Source organism: Gouania willdenowi, chromosome 6 (assembly GCF_900634775.1).
Source record: "Gouania willdenowi chromosome 6, fGouWil2.1, whole genome shotgun sequence".
Taxonomy (NCBI): domain Eukaryota; kingdom Metazoa; phylum Chordata; class Actinopteri; order Blenniiformes; family Gobiesocidae; genus Gouania; species Gouania willdenowi.
This window is the reverse complement of record NC_041049.1, coordinates 58358864-58371151: the sequence shown is the minus strand read 5'-3', so window position 1 is coordinate 58371151 and position 12288 is coordinate 58358864. Positions and strand designations below refer to the sequence as shown.

Here is a 12288-nt window from a genome sequence, read left to right as displayed (position 1 = left end):
CAACACACCCAGAAGTTTAATTTGGTGCATTCTCTATTTCAATAATAATCTATTTTGGATTAAAAACACAACACCAAAGAAAAACGTGAAAAATACCTTAAAAAAATCCAAACAAAAAACTGCCTTGATGTTTGCTTGATAATGGAAAATCTAAAGTAAGATCTCTGCAAGTACACAGCTGCCCTCCTTTGGTCACAATGAGCACTGTGCGAGCTCATCTTTACTGAAAAAGACTCAAGACTCATTTGCTAGCCTAAAAAATTCCAAATATTTTTTCATCCAGACTTTGACTTTTGAATTCAGATCTGTAACAATTGTGTCTAACATCCTGGTAAATCGTGTAGTTAAATATGTTCACCTGATATCTCCATTTTCAGACAGTTTGTGTCTTCCAACATCTGTCCTCTGTCCTTGTAAGATTTCATATCTCACTCCATTTTTCCATAAAATGTATTTCAGTGCCACAAGCAAACAAACGTGTTACATTAAAGAGTGTATTTGTACAAATTGATTCATTGAGTGAAATCTGTTGCTCCTTTCTTTGTAATACCAGGCAGTATTAAAACATAGATGTGTGCCTAATGTTTAGTTTAGTTTGGTTGAGCTGTTTACATTAATTTACTTACAGGAATTCCATCATTACACAGTAATGGAAGCTCAAAGGAGTCGGTGGAAGCAAGGAAGCTTACATGCGCCTACCCCTTTATTCATATTCTCAGCTCAGTACATTCCACATCAAACGTATATTGTCACAAGTTTATAAAGATTACTGTACATTGTTTGAGTTTTGTCGTGAAGGATAATATTAACACAGCATACTGCATATTTCTGTGTATGAAAGTAGTCATGATTTTTATTTAAATGCAATCAAATGTTGAAAGAAAAAAAAAAGATTGAACAAACTCATCACGTATCTTCTGTAGCCATTAATCATATTCGGGTATTGTATACAGGAGCTTAGGCCGGATTTCATTGGTTTCATTTAAAAAAAAAAAAAGATTCCATAAATGTGTTGCAGGTGTGTGTGTGTGTCCTTCTCCTAAAGCTCATATGACAAACAAATGTCATATTCAGGTGTCAAGATGCCCTTCAGCTAATGAATATCCATCACTTCATGTCACTGAGACATTCCACATGCTGTGATGATAAATGTTGTAATGCATGTGGACACAAAAAGTGTAAAAACAGTTTCAAACACCTCCAAATTACAATCTAAATACTTTTGATAAATTCTCCGAGCTGCTGAAAGTTGAAATGTTCAGTTCATTTAGTGTTTCCATCAAAGGCTTCATCTTGTTATTTGTTCTGCTTTTGGAATTAAAGCTCTGCCTGGTTACAACTGGTAACGTGTAAAACTACTTGTTGTTGTTTGTTGTCAGAGCCAAAAAATAAGCAACAAAGCGTAATATTTTTGAGAACATGAACTCTTGGATGAGCTCTAACTTTTCACAACTAAGATCCCTAATGTTATTTTTGATACTGATTCATCATTTAGCTTTTTATAATTTATGACACAAAGATTGTCTTCTTCCGCAAATTTGGATCAAAGTGATGTTGGGAAAAAATAAATAAATTATTGTGTCAAAATTTTAACGGTCAACCATGAAATTATATTTTCTTCCGTAGTAATATGTTAATTCTGATTTAGTGGTTATCGTTTTTTTTTTTTTAATATACAAATATTTAAGAGAAAATATTTGCTGATATATGTGCAGATTGTAAAATTAGCTTCATCAGAATCAGAATCAGTTTTATTTGCCAAGTACAGTTTAAAAACATTACAAGGAATTTAACTTGGTGGATGGTGCGAAGAACAAAAAACAAACAAACCAGAAACACTATAATTTTAATAATAATAATAATAATAATAATAATAATAATAATAATAATAATAATAATAATAATAATAATAATAATAATAAAGGACATATATATATTTCTCTATTATAGCTACTCTTTATCAGCGACCTCCTCTACTATAGGGGGCGCCCCTGAGTCATCATCTATGTCCGGATGTCCGGTTTGTTGCCGGAAGTGAACTCTGTTTGCCTGCTTTAGCTTTGACATGTGAGTGAGCAGAAACTACCACTCTGCTTTTATTTCATGTGGATTAAAGTGTCAAAGGCAAAGAGAGAGCCAGTAATAGATTGCAAAGATGGGTAAAAAAGGTAAGAAAGAGAAGAAAGTGTCAGGAGCGGAGAAGACAGCCTGTAAAATGGAGAAAAAGGTTTCAAAGAGGTCCAAACGAGAAGAGGTAACAACAAGATTCTCATTTACAGCTGTCAGTCTGATCTATTAATTAATTAAATTTAAATTAATTTAATCATTTCATTTCTCTTTATTTCTGTCTTTTTTTTTTTTTTTTTTTTTAATTTGTAACATTTCTTGAGCCTCTGTAATAAGTAAGTTTCCCTGGGATAAATAAAGACTTTCTGATTCTGATTAAAGAGTGACATTTAACTTGATCAAACCCAGGTGTGAAACATAAACGCTCTTATTATTAATACATTGATTTTCTATGTATTTTCAAAGTAGTTGATTTGATGCATAATGTTAACACATAAACACATACTGGTATATTAACCCATATAAACCTAAAAATATGGAAATGGTACATTTTGCTGCTGCAAATCATGTATGACATATTACTGGTGTTTTGTAAACAGGACACATGGTTGGATAACGACCATTGTAGAATAATGAGGTCATTCCCATGTTTATGAAACTAATTTGGGATTTTTTTTCTCCCCCAGCTAGAGGAAACTTTTTATTTTATTTTATTTTTTGGTTTTTTGCACTGATCCCTGGTAATAAACTTAAACACTATGGGAACAACCGTTAAAATCACCTGTTTTCTCCATTTTGATGCTGCACTTGATCTTCAGCTGTCATGTGAGTGGGTTATGAGCTATCTAGTGGTTATGTGATGGTGAACATGTCTCTAATAATATTAATTTGAAGCTTCTAATGTAGTGTGTGTCATAAGTAGAGCTGCACAATTAATCACATTTTAATCGTGGTCACCATTTTTTGTTGCCATGATTAAATAAACCTGATCGTCTGCAATATTTACATTTAGAATACGAGCTCTGCATTCTGTTATTGTGTATTCATTCAGTGGATTATTTTAAAGTCTTGGGTAAATTAAAAAAAAAAATCTATTCTATTAAAATTCTTATTTAAAGCTTCATTTTCCACTGTAAACTATACACATTGTGTGTGTTTTAAAGTAGTGTAATAAAAAACAGTTCAGTTTTTATAAACCTTGTTTTTTTTTTGGAATTTATAATATACAAACAACTTACAAATGTATCAAAATTAAAAAAAAACAAACAAACATAAAGTATATATATTTTTAACCAAATGTGATAAATAATCGTGATTACAGTACTGATCAAAATAATTGTGATTATCAGTTTGGCCATAATCGTGCAGCCCTAACAGAGCAAACTGACATTAACTAATGCAACAGTTTTCTGGTTGAAATTGTTAGTTTTTCACCTACTCTTTAATATTTGTGGTTAAAATGTAACATTTTACTCGTTAATGATTTGTGACATTCTCTTTGCAAAGCTACTCTTAGTAGCTGCTCAGGTTCACTACAGGTTTTCTTTTTTGACTCCGCCTCCTCTTTTCTCTCCAGGAGGACTTGGAGGCCCTGATTGCTGAGTTTCAGAGTTTAGATGCAAAGAAAACCCAAGTCGTAGAGACAACCTGTCCTCCTCCTTCACCCAGGTGATGAAGCTTTGAACACATTAAGTGATGAACATAAAATACTGTTACTAAGCAACTAAAATTACAGCAAAATGCAGCCAGGATTCATGGTCAACATCAGACCAAATAAAGCAAAAAAGCTCTTTGCAAAGATTGAAAACACAAACGTGTCAGCAAACCAAAGTAACCATCATGTAAAGCACATTGAGCTGCCTTGTGTAGGAAGTGCCTTTGCCAATTTTTCAGTTACGATTACATTTTTAATTACCCATATTACAATTAAATTATGATTACAGTGACCAGCATTTTTTTCCAATTACAATTAATTTTTTATCGTCAGAAAGTCAGATACAATGACGTTCCCATTTACTAAAGTTCAATTACATTATTTTAATCACAATTACTGAGTCTGAAATAAATAACCTAATAAAAGTTAACCTTCCTCTTGTGTTAGCTTTCTGTTAGCATCTCTGATGATACTTGTTTCAGCCGAGTATCCGGCTCCACACTACAAGCTTTCCTGCAATGTTCTGTGCAAATATATTGCCTTTGATCTCCGTTTACCAATAGGTGGCGCTATGACTCAATGAAGGTTGGGTTAAACCGTAACTCATTGTTTTGACATACAAAAGAAAGCTGCTTTAATAATATAATATACTTACCTCTACAAACTCTTAATAACGTCCATAAGCGTAACACATCATCCAAGTGAACAGGCTGCTAAGAGGAAGATTTCAATCTATAAAGATTCAACTTTATTTTCAAGATTGTTTTATAACACAACCAAAAAACCATGTATGTTAAAAATAAAAATATGAATTTGTACTTTAACAGTGCAGTGTTGGATGCAATATATGTGACCGTTAAATTCATTCCAGTGGGGGGTGAAAGAAGGTGTGTGTGTGCGTGTGCCTGTCTGTGTCTGTGTCTTTGTCTTTGTCTCTCTGTTTTTGTCTCTGTGTGTGTGTCTGTGTCTGATGATGTCATCAGTTCTACCTCCTATATCAGTCCCAGCTGGGAGCATTTATATTCCAAGTGGTCAATTTTCAAGGCGGTGCTATTGACTCATTTTGCCATTCACATATGCAATTCCCCCAAAATATCAAATTTTTGCCACTCCTAATATGCGTTCAAATTTTAATGAGATTTTCAATGTGTTTAGGTCCTTAAAAATGTCATAATTTCCTCTATAGGAAAAATAATAACAAAAATTAGGTGCATTACAATAGGGTCCTACAGTACAGTGGATGCTCGGGCCCTAATTACGCCTTAATTGTTATTAATTATTAATTACGTGATTACAAGTATATTTGACCCCAACCCTGGTATTTCTGTATCTATTGAGGCTCTACTGTTTATTGTCGCACTATCATCTACCATGTGTTTTCCTAAGTGTCCCCTTGATGTTTATAGACTGAGCGCCTCCCTTTCTGCTCATCCGGAGAAAGATGAACTCATCCTGTTTGGAGGAGAATTTTTTAATGGGAAGAAGGTGGGACCAAAACACAGGATCGTAAACTATATTACTATATTCCTACAAAGGTCTTTGGTGTATTATCTGTCTGGTTTCAGTTAGAAGAATAATGTGTTTGTTCGTTTTTTGTAGACGTATCTATACAATGATCTGTTTTTCTACAACATCAAGAAGAACAGCTGGGTGAAATCTGAGATTCCCAACCCTCCTCCACCACGCTGCTCTCACCAGGTATCTGCATTTACTCACACACTGTTTAGCAGCATTAGCTCCCCATGAGCCCCTAAATATTCCTACATTTGTTTTTCTTTCTGACTGCTGTTGCAATTCTTGATATAATATTTTAAGATGTGATTCTCAACATTCAACATAGTTTTGTAATTTATAATTTCGACCACAAGGGGGCGAACACCTACAGCAGCAAATGTACAGTTGTAGGTCACGGAGCACTAAAGCCTGTTTCAGTTTACTGTGGGCATAAAGTGGGGTTTGCCCTTATCCTGTTTAATCCCCTCTCTGCTCTGTCCCCCTCAGGCAGTGGTGGTTCCTCAAAGTGGGGGGCAGCTGTGGGTGTTTGGGGGTGAGTTTGCCTCCCCAAACGGGGAGCAGTTCTACCACTACAAGGACCTGTGGGTGCTTCACCTGGCTACACACACCTGGGAAAACATCAAGTAGGTACAAAGGGCTCAATAAATGAAGCAGACTCACATGGTTGTTGTTGTTGTTGTTGTTTATCATCATTTGACATAAAGTGGTTTTGCAGGGCACCTGGTGGTCCGTCGGGCCGCAGTGGACACAGGATGGTCCTCAGCAAAAGGCAGCTGCTGGTGTTTGGAGGTTTCCATGAAAGCTCAAAGTAAATGTTGATGGATGTGGACGTGCACACTGTTTGTAGAATAGAATAGAGTTTATTGCCATATGTACAAGTTAAAAACAACAATTGGAATTCTTGTGCATGTCCCAGAGTCAGATTGAAAAAAAATTGCAAACAACAAATCAGCCAAGACAGTATAAGTAGAAGGTGCAAAACATGGAAAGAACAGAAGAATACTCTACAAAAAGATAAATACGGTAAATGAATATAACCTGTTATATAGGAGAGCGTGAGGTAAATTGTCCAGCGGAATGTTTGTGTTTATTTTCATTCAGTTTGGAGGCTTGTCACAAAATTCAGGTTCAAGCCACACTATTCAGCTTTTGTTGTAGTTTTTAAAGGATTATTCAAGATGTGTACACACACACCTCACTTAGAGTTTCAACCAGCACTTCTGTAAAACTGGACTCTGAGCATGACTTTAAGGTTATTTTGAGCCAAATTCTGTTTAGAATTCTATACGTTGCTTTTGCCTCCTAATATTTTATCATCATCCTTCACTTTGAGAAAAGTTTGACTGGTGAGTAGAAAATGTCAACCTGTCGAGGACGTAATCGTCCCCTCACTCTGACTTGAAGATTTCTGGATGAAAGCTAAAAGATTGACTAAAGTTACAGTCCATGTTTCTCTATGACAGACGTGTGGATGGTATTGTAGCTTAAATTCCCAGCTTTGTACTGACGAGCTGTTTTCTGATGTACTCACGTTTTATGCTTATGTAGGAGTTATTATTCTGGAATCTATTGCTCCATGATGTTTTAGGTGCTGCTGTTGAATTTCTGTTTTTTACTTAGGGATTTCATCTATTACAATGACATCTACTCCTTCTCCCTGGACACTTTCTCCTGGTCCCGCCTCTCTCCATCTGGCACTGCACCGTCTCCTCGCTCTGCCTGTCAGATGATGACCTCCACACCAGACGGTTTGGGTGTCACTATCTACGGAGGATACTCCAAAGTGGTGTGTGTGTGTCTGTAAATGTGAGGGTGACATTTCTAATTGATTTATTGATAACTTTGTGAATTTTGGTGTGTTTTGATTCCTACAGAGAGTAAAAAAAGATATCGAGAAAGGAACCATTCACTCGGACATGTTTGTCCTGAAGCGAGAAGGAAAAGATGACCTGGGTACACAAACCTCTCACAATAATCCTCAGTCCCTGAGTTCACCTCTAAGTGGTTTTGGTCTCTCTGAGCAGTAGAGAAGTGGTCCTGGTCCAGAGTGAGCCCCTCTGGTAATAAGCCGCCTCCTCGATCCGGGTTCTGCATGGCGATGGGACCCACTGGGCGGGCGGTGCTGTTTGGTGGCGTTTGTGATGAAGAAGAGGAGGAGTCATTGGAGGGCGACTTCTACAACGACCTGTACTTGTATGATGCTGTGAAGAACCGATGGTTCCCCGGCCTGCTGCGGGTAAGATGTGGTCCTCTGCTGAACCCTTGCTCAGCTAATTTAAGGAGATATACTAAGGTTTCATTTAGGGCTGTCACTTTAACACGTTCATTGTGATTAATAATTACAGGAAAAAAAATAATGCTGTTAATCGCTTTTTTTAAGCTCTCCAAACAGCGCGGAACTTTTTTTTCAAGAGTTTTCAGTATACCCATAATACTGGTGCACAGGCTACAGTACAAGACGGGAGACTACCCTGAGACTACTGAGCTTCTCAACTTAGTTTGCGTTAATTTTGGCTTTTAAAAACACCGGATGGAAAATCAAGCAATAAAGAGTTTGCCAATCACAGGAATTTTGCAGCCTCCGCTACCACCTCAATGCTAAACATGTAGCAGCTAGCACGAACAGCTAGTGCAGACCCTCGGATAGTGCTACATGCTCCGAGCACGCCGTGTTGCCAAAATTGGACAAGATGACAGGGTTCAGAGCCAAAATGAAAAAGTCCTGATGTTTTATTTCATTTGTATTTTCTATTATTTGGAGATTGACTAAAGTACACCTGAATATGACAGGCAGCCCTTGGGACTATTAAATACAGCGTACTGTAAATGTCTGCATCTGTTTAAGTCTGTTAAAAACAATAAATGACTTTATAAAGACACTTTGTCATATATCAATGTTTTGATTTGATAGATTAATTAGATTAATATAATCCCAGAGCATAATTATTAATCTCACCATTTTTTTTTAATCTCTTGAGAGCCCTACTTTCATTTATTCAGACAACTTTTATCAGGAAATTTGCTTTAAAATGGGTAACACTTTATAATAACAATCTGTTATAAGTAGTTAATAGATCATTAATCAACTGTTAGTTAATGAGTTGTAATTTGCTGGTTGAATATACAGTTTAAGGATTAATAACTGTCTTATAGATAGCCAATAGATAATTTACAAGCTGTTAGTTAACAATTTATAAATTACATGTTAATGGTATGTTATTGATTTATAACTATACCTTTATAAATTAGTAAAAGATCATGAATAAGCTAGTAGTAAACTACTTAATTTATTTACTTGTTAAGTATCAGTAAACTTGCAACGTATGTAAAGTTATAAGTTGGTCAATAACTACAGGAAATGTCTGATATCTGTAATTGTTAACAAAGCTGCTGCACTAAATATTAAGTTCCATTCATTCATACAATGTGTTTATTTGGAGTTTTTTTTTTTTTAATATTCTCTTTCTCGCAGTTGATAAAACTTACTGATGTCTCCAGTATTTGGAAGTGGGAAAACTTCAAAAAAGCGTCAGTGTATCAAATACTTATTTCCCCCACTGTAGTTATAAATCATTAACATACAGTTAACATGTATTTTATAAATTGTTAACTAACAGTTTGTATGTTAATTACTGGCTATAAATCCTTAACAAACTGTATGCAAATATTTAATTTAGAACTCATTAACTAACAGTTTATTAATGATCTATTAACTACTTATAAAGGATAGTTAATATTAAGTGTTACCTTGAAATGAACTCGTTTTCATGTGTCCTTTGGAGTTCTTTCTGGGCGTGGCCCAACATCAACAGGGGTGAGGGAACATTTTTTATTCTCCCACACCTGGGAGTCTCTTCTCCAGAGACCATCAGGCGACAGGGGGCGTGGCCAGCCTGAGAGAACTCTCAAGATCGCCACACCCAGAAAAACGAAAATAAAGGACACATGAAAGAATCAGAAAAAAAACTTTATTAATCCCTGAGGGGTGATTAGTAAGGCAAAGAGTGGCATATTAAAAAACAGCACGAATAATAATTATACACACATGTAGAAAGCAAGGAGCAGAACTACACAAAGAGGTTGTAAGGTAAACTGAATGAGAAGGTGCAACGACGGCCATGAGAGCCAAATGCTTATGTATTAGTTAAAAATGTTGAAATGAACTAAAAAAAAAAATATATAAATACAGTTATATAAAGTTTTTTTTTTTAGGATACTCAGAGAAATGGTGAAAAAGAGTCATGTTATTGTAACACTTTAGTGTTCAGGAGAACAACAAAAAGATCAGTAGATGCTTCTGAGGAAGACTGAAGGTTGGCAGTCAAAACATGTCAGGAGATCAAAGTAAATTTTCCTGATAAAAGTCTGAATAAATGAAACCTTAACATATTATTTAAAAAAAGAATATAAAATAAACTTGCAGAATTATAATTTAAGGAGATTTTATTATTTCTGATTAGGATTTGAGATTAGTTTAATTTATTCATTATTAACTGCTTTTATATTATTCGTCTGAGCAGGGAAACAAGACGGAGAAGAAGAAGAGGAGGAGAGGGAAGAAAGGAGGAGTAGAAGGAGAGGGAGCTGAAAAAGAGGAGGAAGACATGAGCACACCTCGAGGACCCTACGAGATCATCAAGGAGATCGTCACCGAGGACGGAACGGTGATGACCATCAAAGAGACGATCCCTGGGCGTCAGGAGGAAGAGGAGGGTGACGAGGAGGAAGACGAGGATGATGATGGCAAGATCAGCCACACATGGAGCAGTTAGAGAAAAGTCTTCAGCTCACCTCTTTGTTCTTATTGGGACTTAATGATGATGATTTCTCTCATCAGGTTCGTCATCCCCTCTAATAGAGCCCTGCCCGAGGTCTGGCGCCATGGCAACGGTGCGTCAGGGAAAACTTTTCCTGTACGGCGGCATGTTTGAAACGGGTGACCGTCAGTTCACCCTGAACGACTTTTACTGTCTGGACCTACACAAGATGGACCAGTGGGAGGTTCTGGTGGAAATGGACCCAAGTAAGTCCAGGATTTATTCTCAGAGTGACAGAAAAGTAAAAAAAAAAGAAAAAAGCCTAACAACTGTTCGCTTCATAGCTCTGTGTGCTGTTCTGTCACGTCCAACATCTTCTGACGCAGAAGTGGAGAGCAAACACTGATTAAAATGTGATAAAAGCGTGTGAGGTTTAATTCAGGTTATTATTTCTCTCTCCTCAGAGACGCAGGCGTGGCTGGAAGAGTCTGAGTCAGAGGAGGAGGAGGAGGAGGAGGAGGGGGCTAAAGGTGGAGAAGGGGAGGAAGAGGAGTCAGAGGAGGAAAGTGAAGATGAAGAAGGCAAGGGACCACTTTTTTCTCCTTGTTACTTACTGACACTTAGAGACATAAGAGAGTCTGATAATGAGCATGTGCTTAGAGAGCCATGGGTTAGGGTTTGTATGTGCTAATGATTAAGGCTACTTCCTGTTCTGCTGCTTTGCGGTGTTAACAGATGAAGACGAGCACCCTACAGTACAGGAGGGGGAGACGGTGACGGACTACCAGACCCGCACAGAGAAGTACTGGATAGGAGTCGCTCGTGTAAACATGGGCCCAGATGCCAAGGACAGAAAGGTTGCCAAGGTGGCCGTTGCTATGGCAAAGGTCTTCTATGAAGACCAATAGTAGGATCCACAGCTCAATAAATGTGTACATGTAAAAATTCAACCGTTTTCTGATCCACTTGCTTTTTTTTCAGGGGTTTGCTGGTGCCTATCTCCAGTTTACATGTCAAAATATATACATTTTTTAATAAATACCTGTTTTATTACATGCACTGTGTGTGTAAATGCCATTGATGGAAGAATTCCTTCACTGAGATCTACCAATACTTTACACTAAACTCTTTCTCGTGCCAAAAAGCTCTGGTGTTTTATGTATATGTAGTTGTTTCTGTCACTGTGTTTTTTGCCTGGTTGTTTCATTAAAAATAATTTTACTAAAGTTGAATGGTATGACCCTGATGTATTTTATATATTTAAACTATTGATCAGGTGTCCTGTGCCTTTTTGATTTCACTATTCAAATGATCAATAACATTCTAATAACACAAACATGCTTAAGTCTGTTCCTGGAGCGTTCCTGTCCTTCAGACGTCCTTTAGATGTCTCACTGTTCCAACAAACCTGAATATTGATGGAGTCATCGTGCAGTTCTACAGGGTAGCGTCTAAACCACTGGTTCTTTACCTTTACCAACTCATGGGACCCCTGGGGTTTGGCAGACGTCAAGACAGTAAAAATATGTTGAACAAAATACATTTTGAGTATTAACTAGTTTATTAAAAGATAGATTATCATAGCAATGTTAAATTTTGAGCATTAATATTTAGAAGAAAAAAAATTAAGTGTTTTAAACAAAGCAAAAAAAATAAAAATAAATCGGCCTAGGCTTAAATGTGAGTGTCTGAATTAAATATGTTCGGTTCGGTTCGGTGCCGTTATATGCTGCCTTAGGATGTACAACTGTTAGTTGTTAGATTAGATCAGAATTTTTTTTGACTCAAGTACCCCGCTTCTCTTATTTCTGAATCCAAGTACCCCCTTTGTCTGGCTTCAACATTTTGCTCAGAATTCTATAAAAAAAAACAACTATGGGGCATACAAGTGCAATGAATAAGTGATAAAACACATTTGAAAGAATCCCATTGTAAGTAAGTTTTTTTTGTGCCTCCTGAATTAATATATTTCTATAGTTTTTACCATTTTTGGTCGTCTCCCACTTTATGTGGGACCAGGACTGACCCTTGTATTTTCAGTTCATGTTCTAATCAAGATCATTTCCATCATCATTATTATGATTCACATTTTTAACTTAAAAGTTTTAATGTTTTTGTTTGTTAATTTTCCACTCTCTATCAAGTACTCCTGTACTGCCATTTCAGAAACACTCTATTAGATGACTTGATCATAAGATCTTCAGAACTTGTGGAAAACTAAGAAAAACCATCACTCTTTATAAGCAAGGAAGTTCTGCGTGCGTGAGTGTGAGTGTGGAGCGTATTTCTCCCTGA

General features: G+C 36.5%; 1 protein-coding gene across 1 annotated transcript; it reads left to right on the top strand.

The window, feature by feature from the left end:
- Positions 1-2033: 2033 nt before the first annotated feature.
- klhdc4 (kelch domain containing 4) lies at positions 2034-11219 on the top strand. The gene is made up of 13 exons (XM_028448903.1): positions 2034-2254; positions 3644-3735; positions 5128-5206; positions 5321-5419; positions 5723-5859; positions 5952-6044; positions 6857-7022; positions 7111-7189; positions 7261-7472; positions 9757-9979; positions 10074-10259; positions 10458-10574; positions 10729-11219. Exons 1-13 carry the CDS (start codon positions 2156-2158, stop codon positions 10899-10901), a joined length of 1755 nt encoding a protein of 584 aa, XP_028304704.1. The 5' UTR covers positions 2034-2155; the 3' UTR covers positions 10902-11219.
- Positions 11220-12288: the final 1069 nt, after the last annotated feature.

Coding starts and splice junctions, on each gene's coding strand:
- klhdc4 (XM_028448903.1), top strand. CDS start 2,156: ATGGGTAAAAAAGGTAAGAAAGAGAAGAAAGTGTCAGGAGCGGAGAAG. Junction 7,190..7,260: donor AGAAGGAAAAGATGACCTGG/GTACACAAACCT, acceptor CTCTCTGAGCAG/TAGAGAAGTGGTCCTGGTCC. Junction 7,473..9,756: donor GGTTCCCCGGCCTGCTGCGG/GTAAGATGTGGT, acceptor TCGTCTGAGCAG/GGAAACAAGACGGAGAAGAA.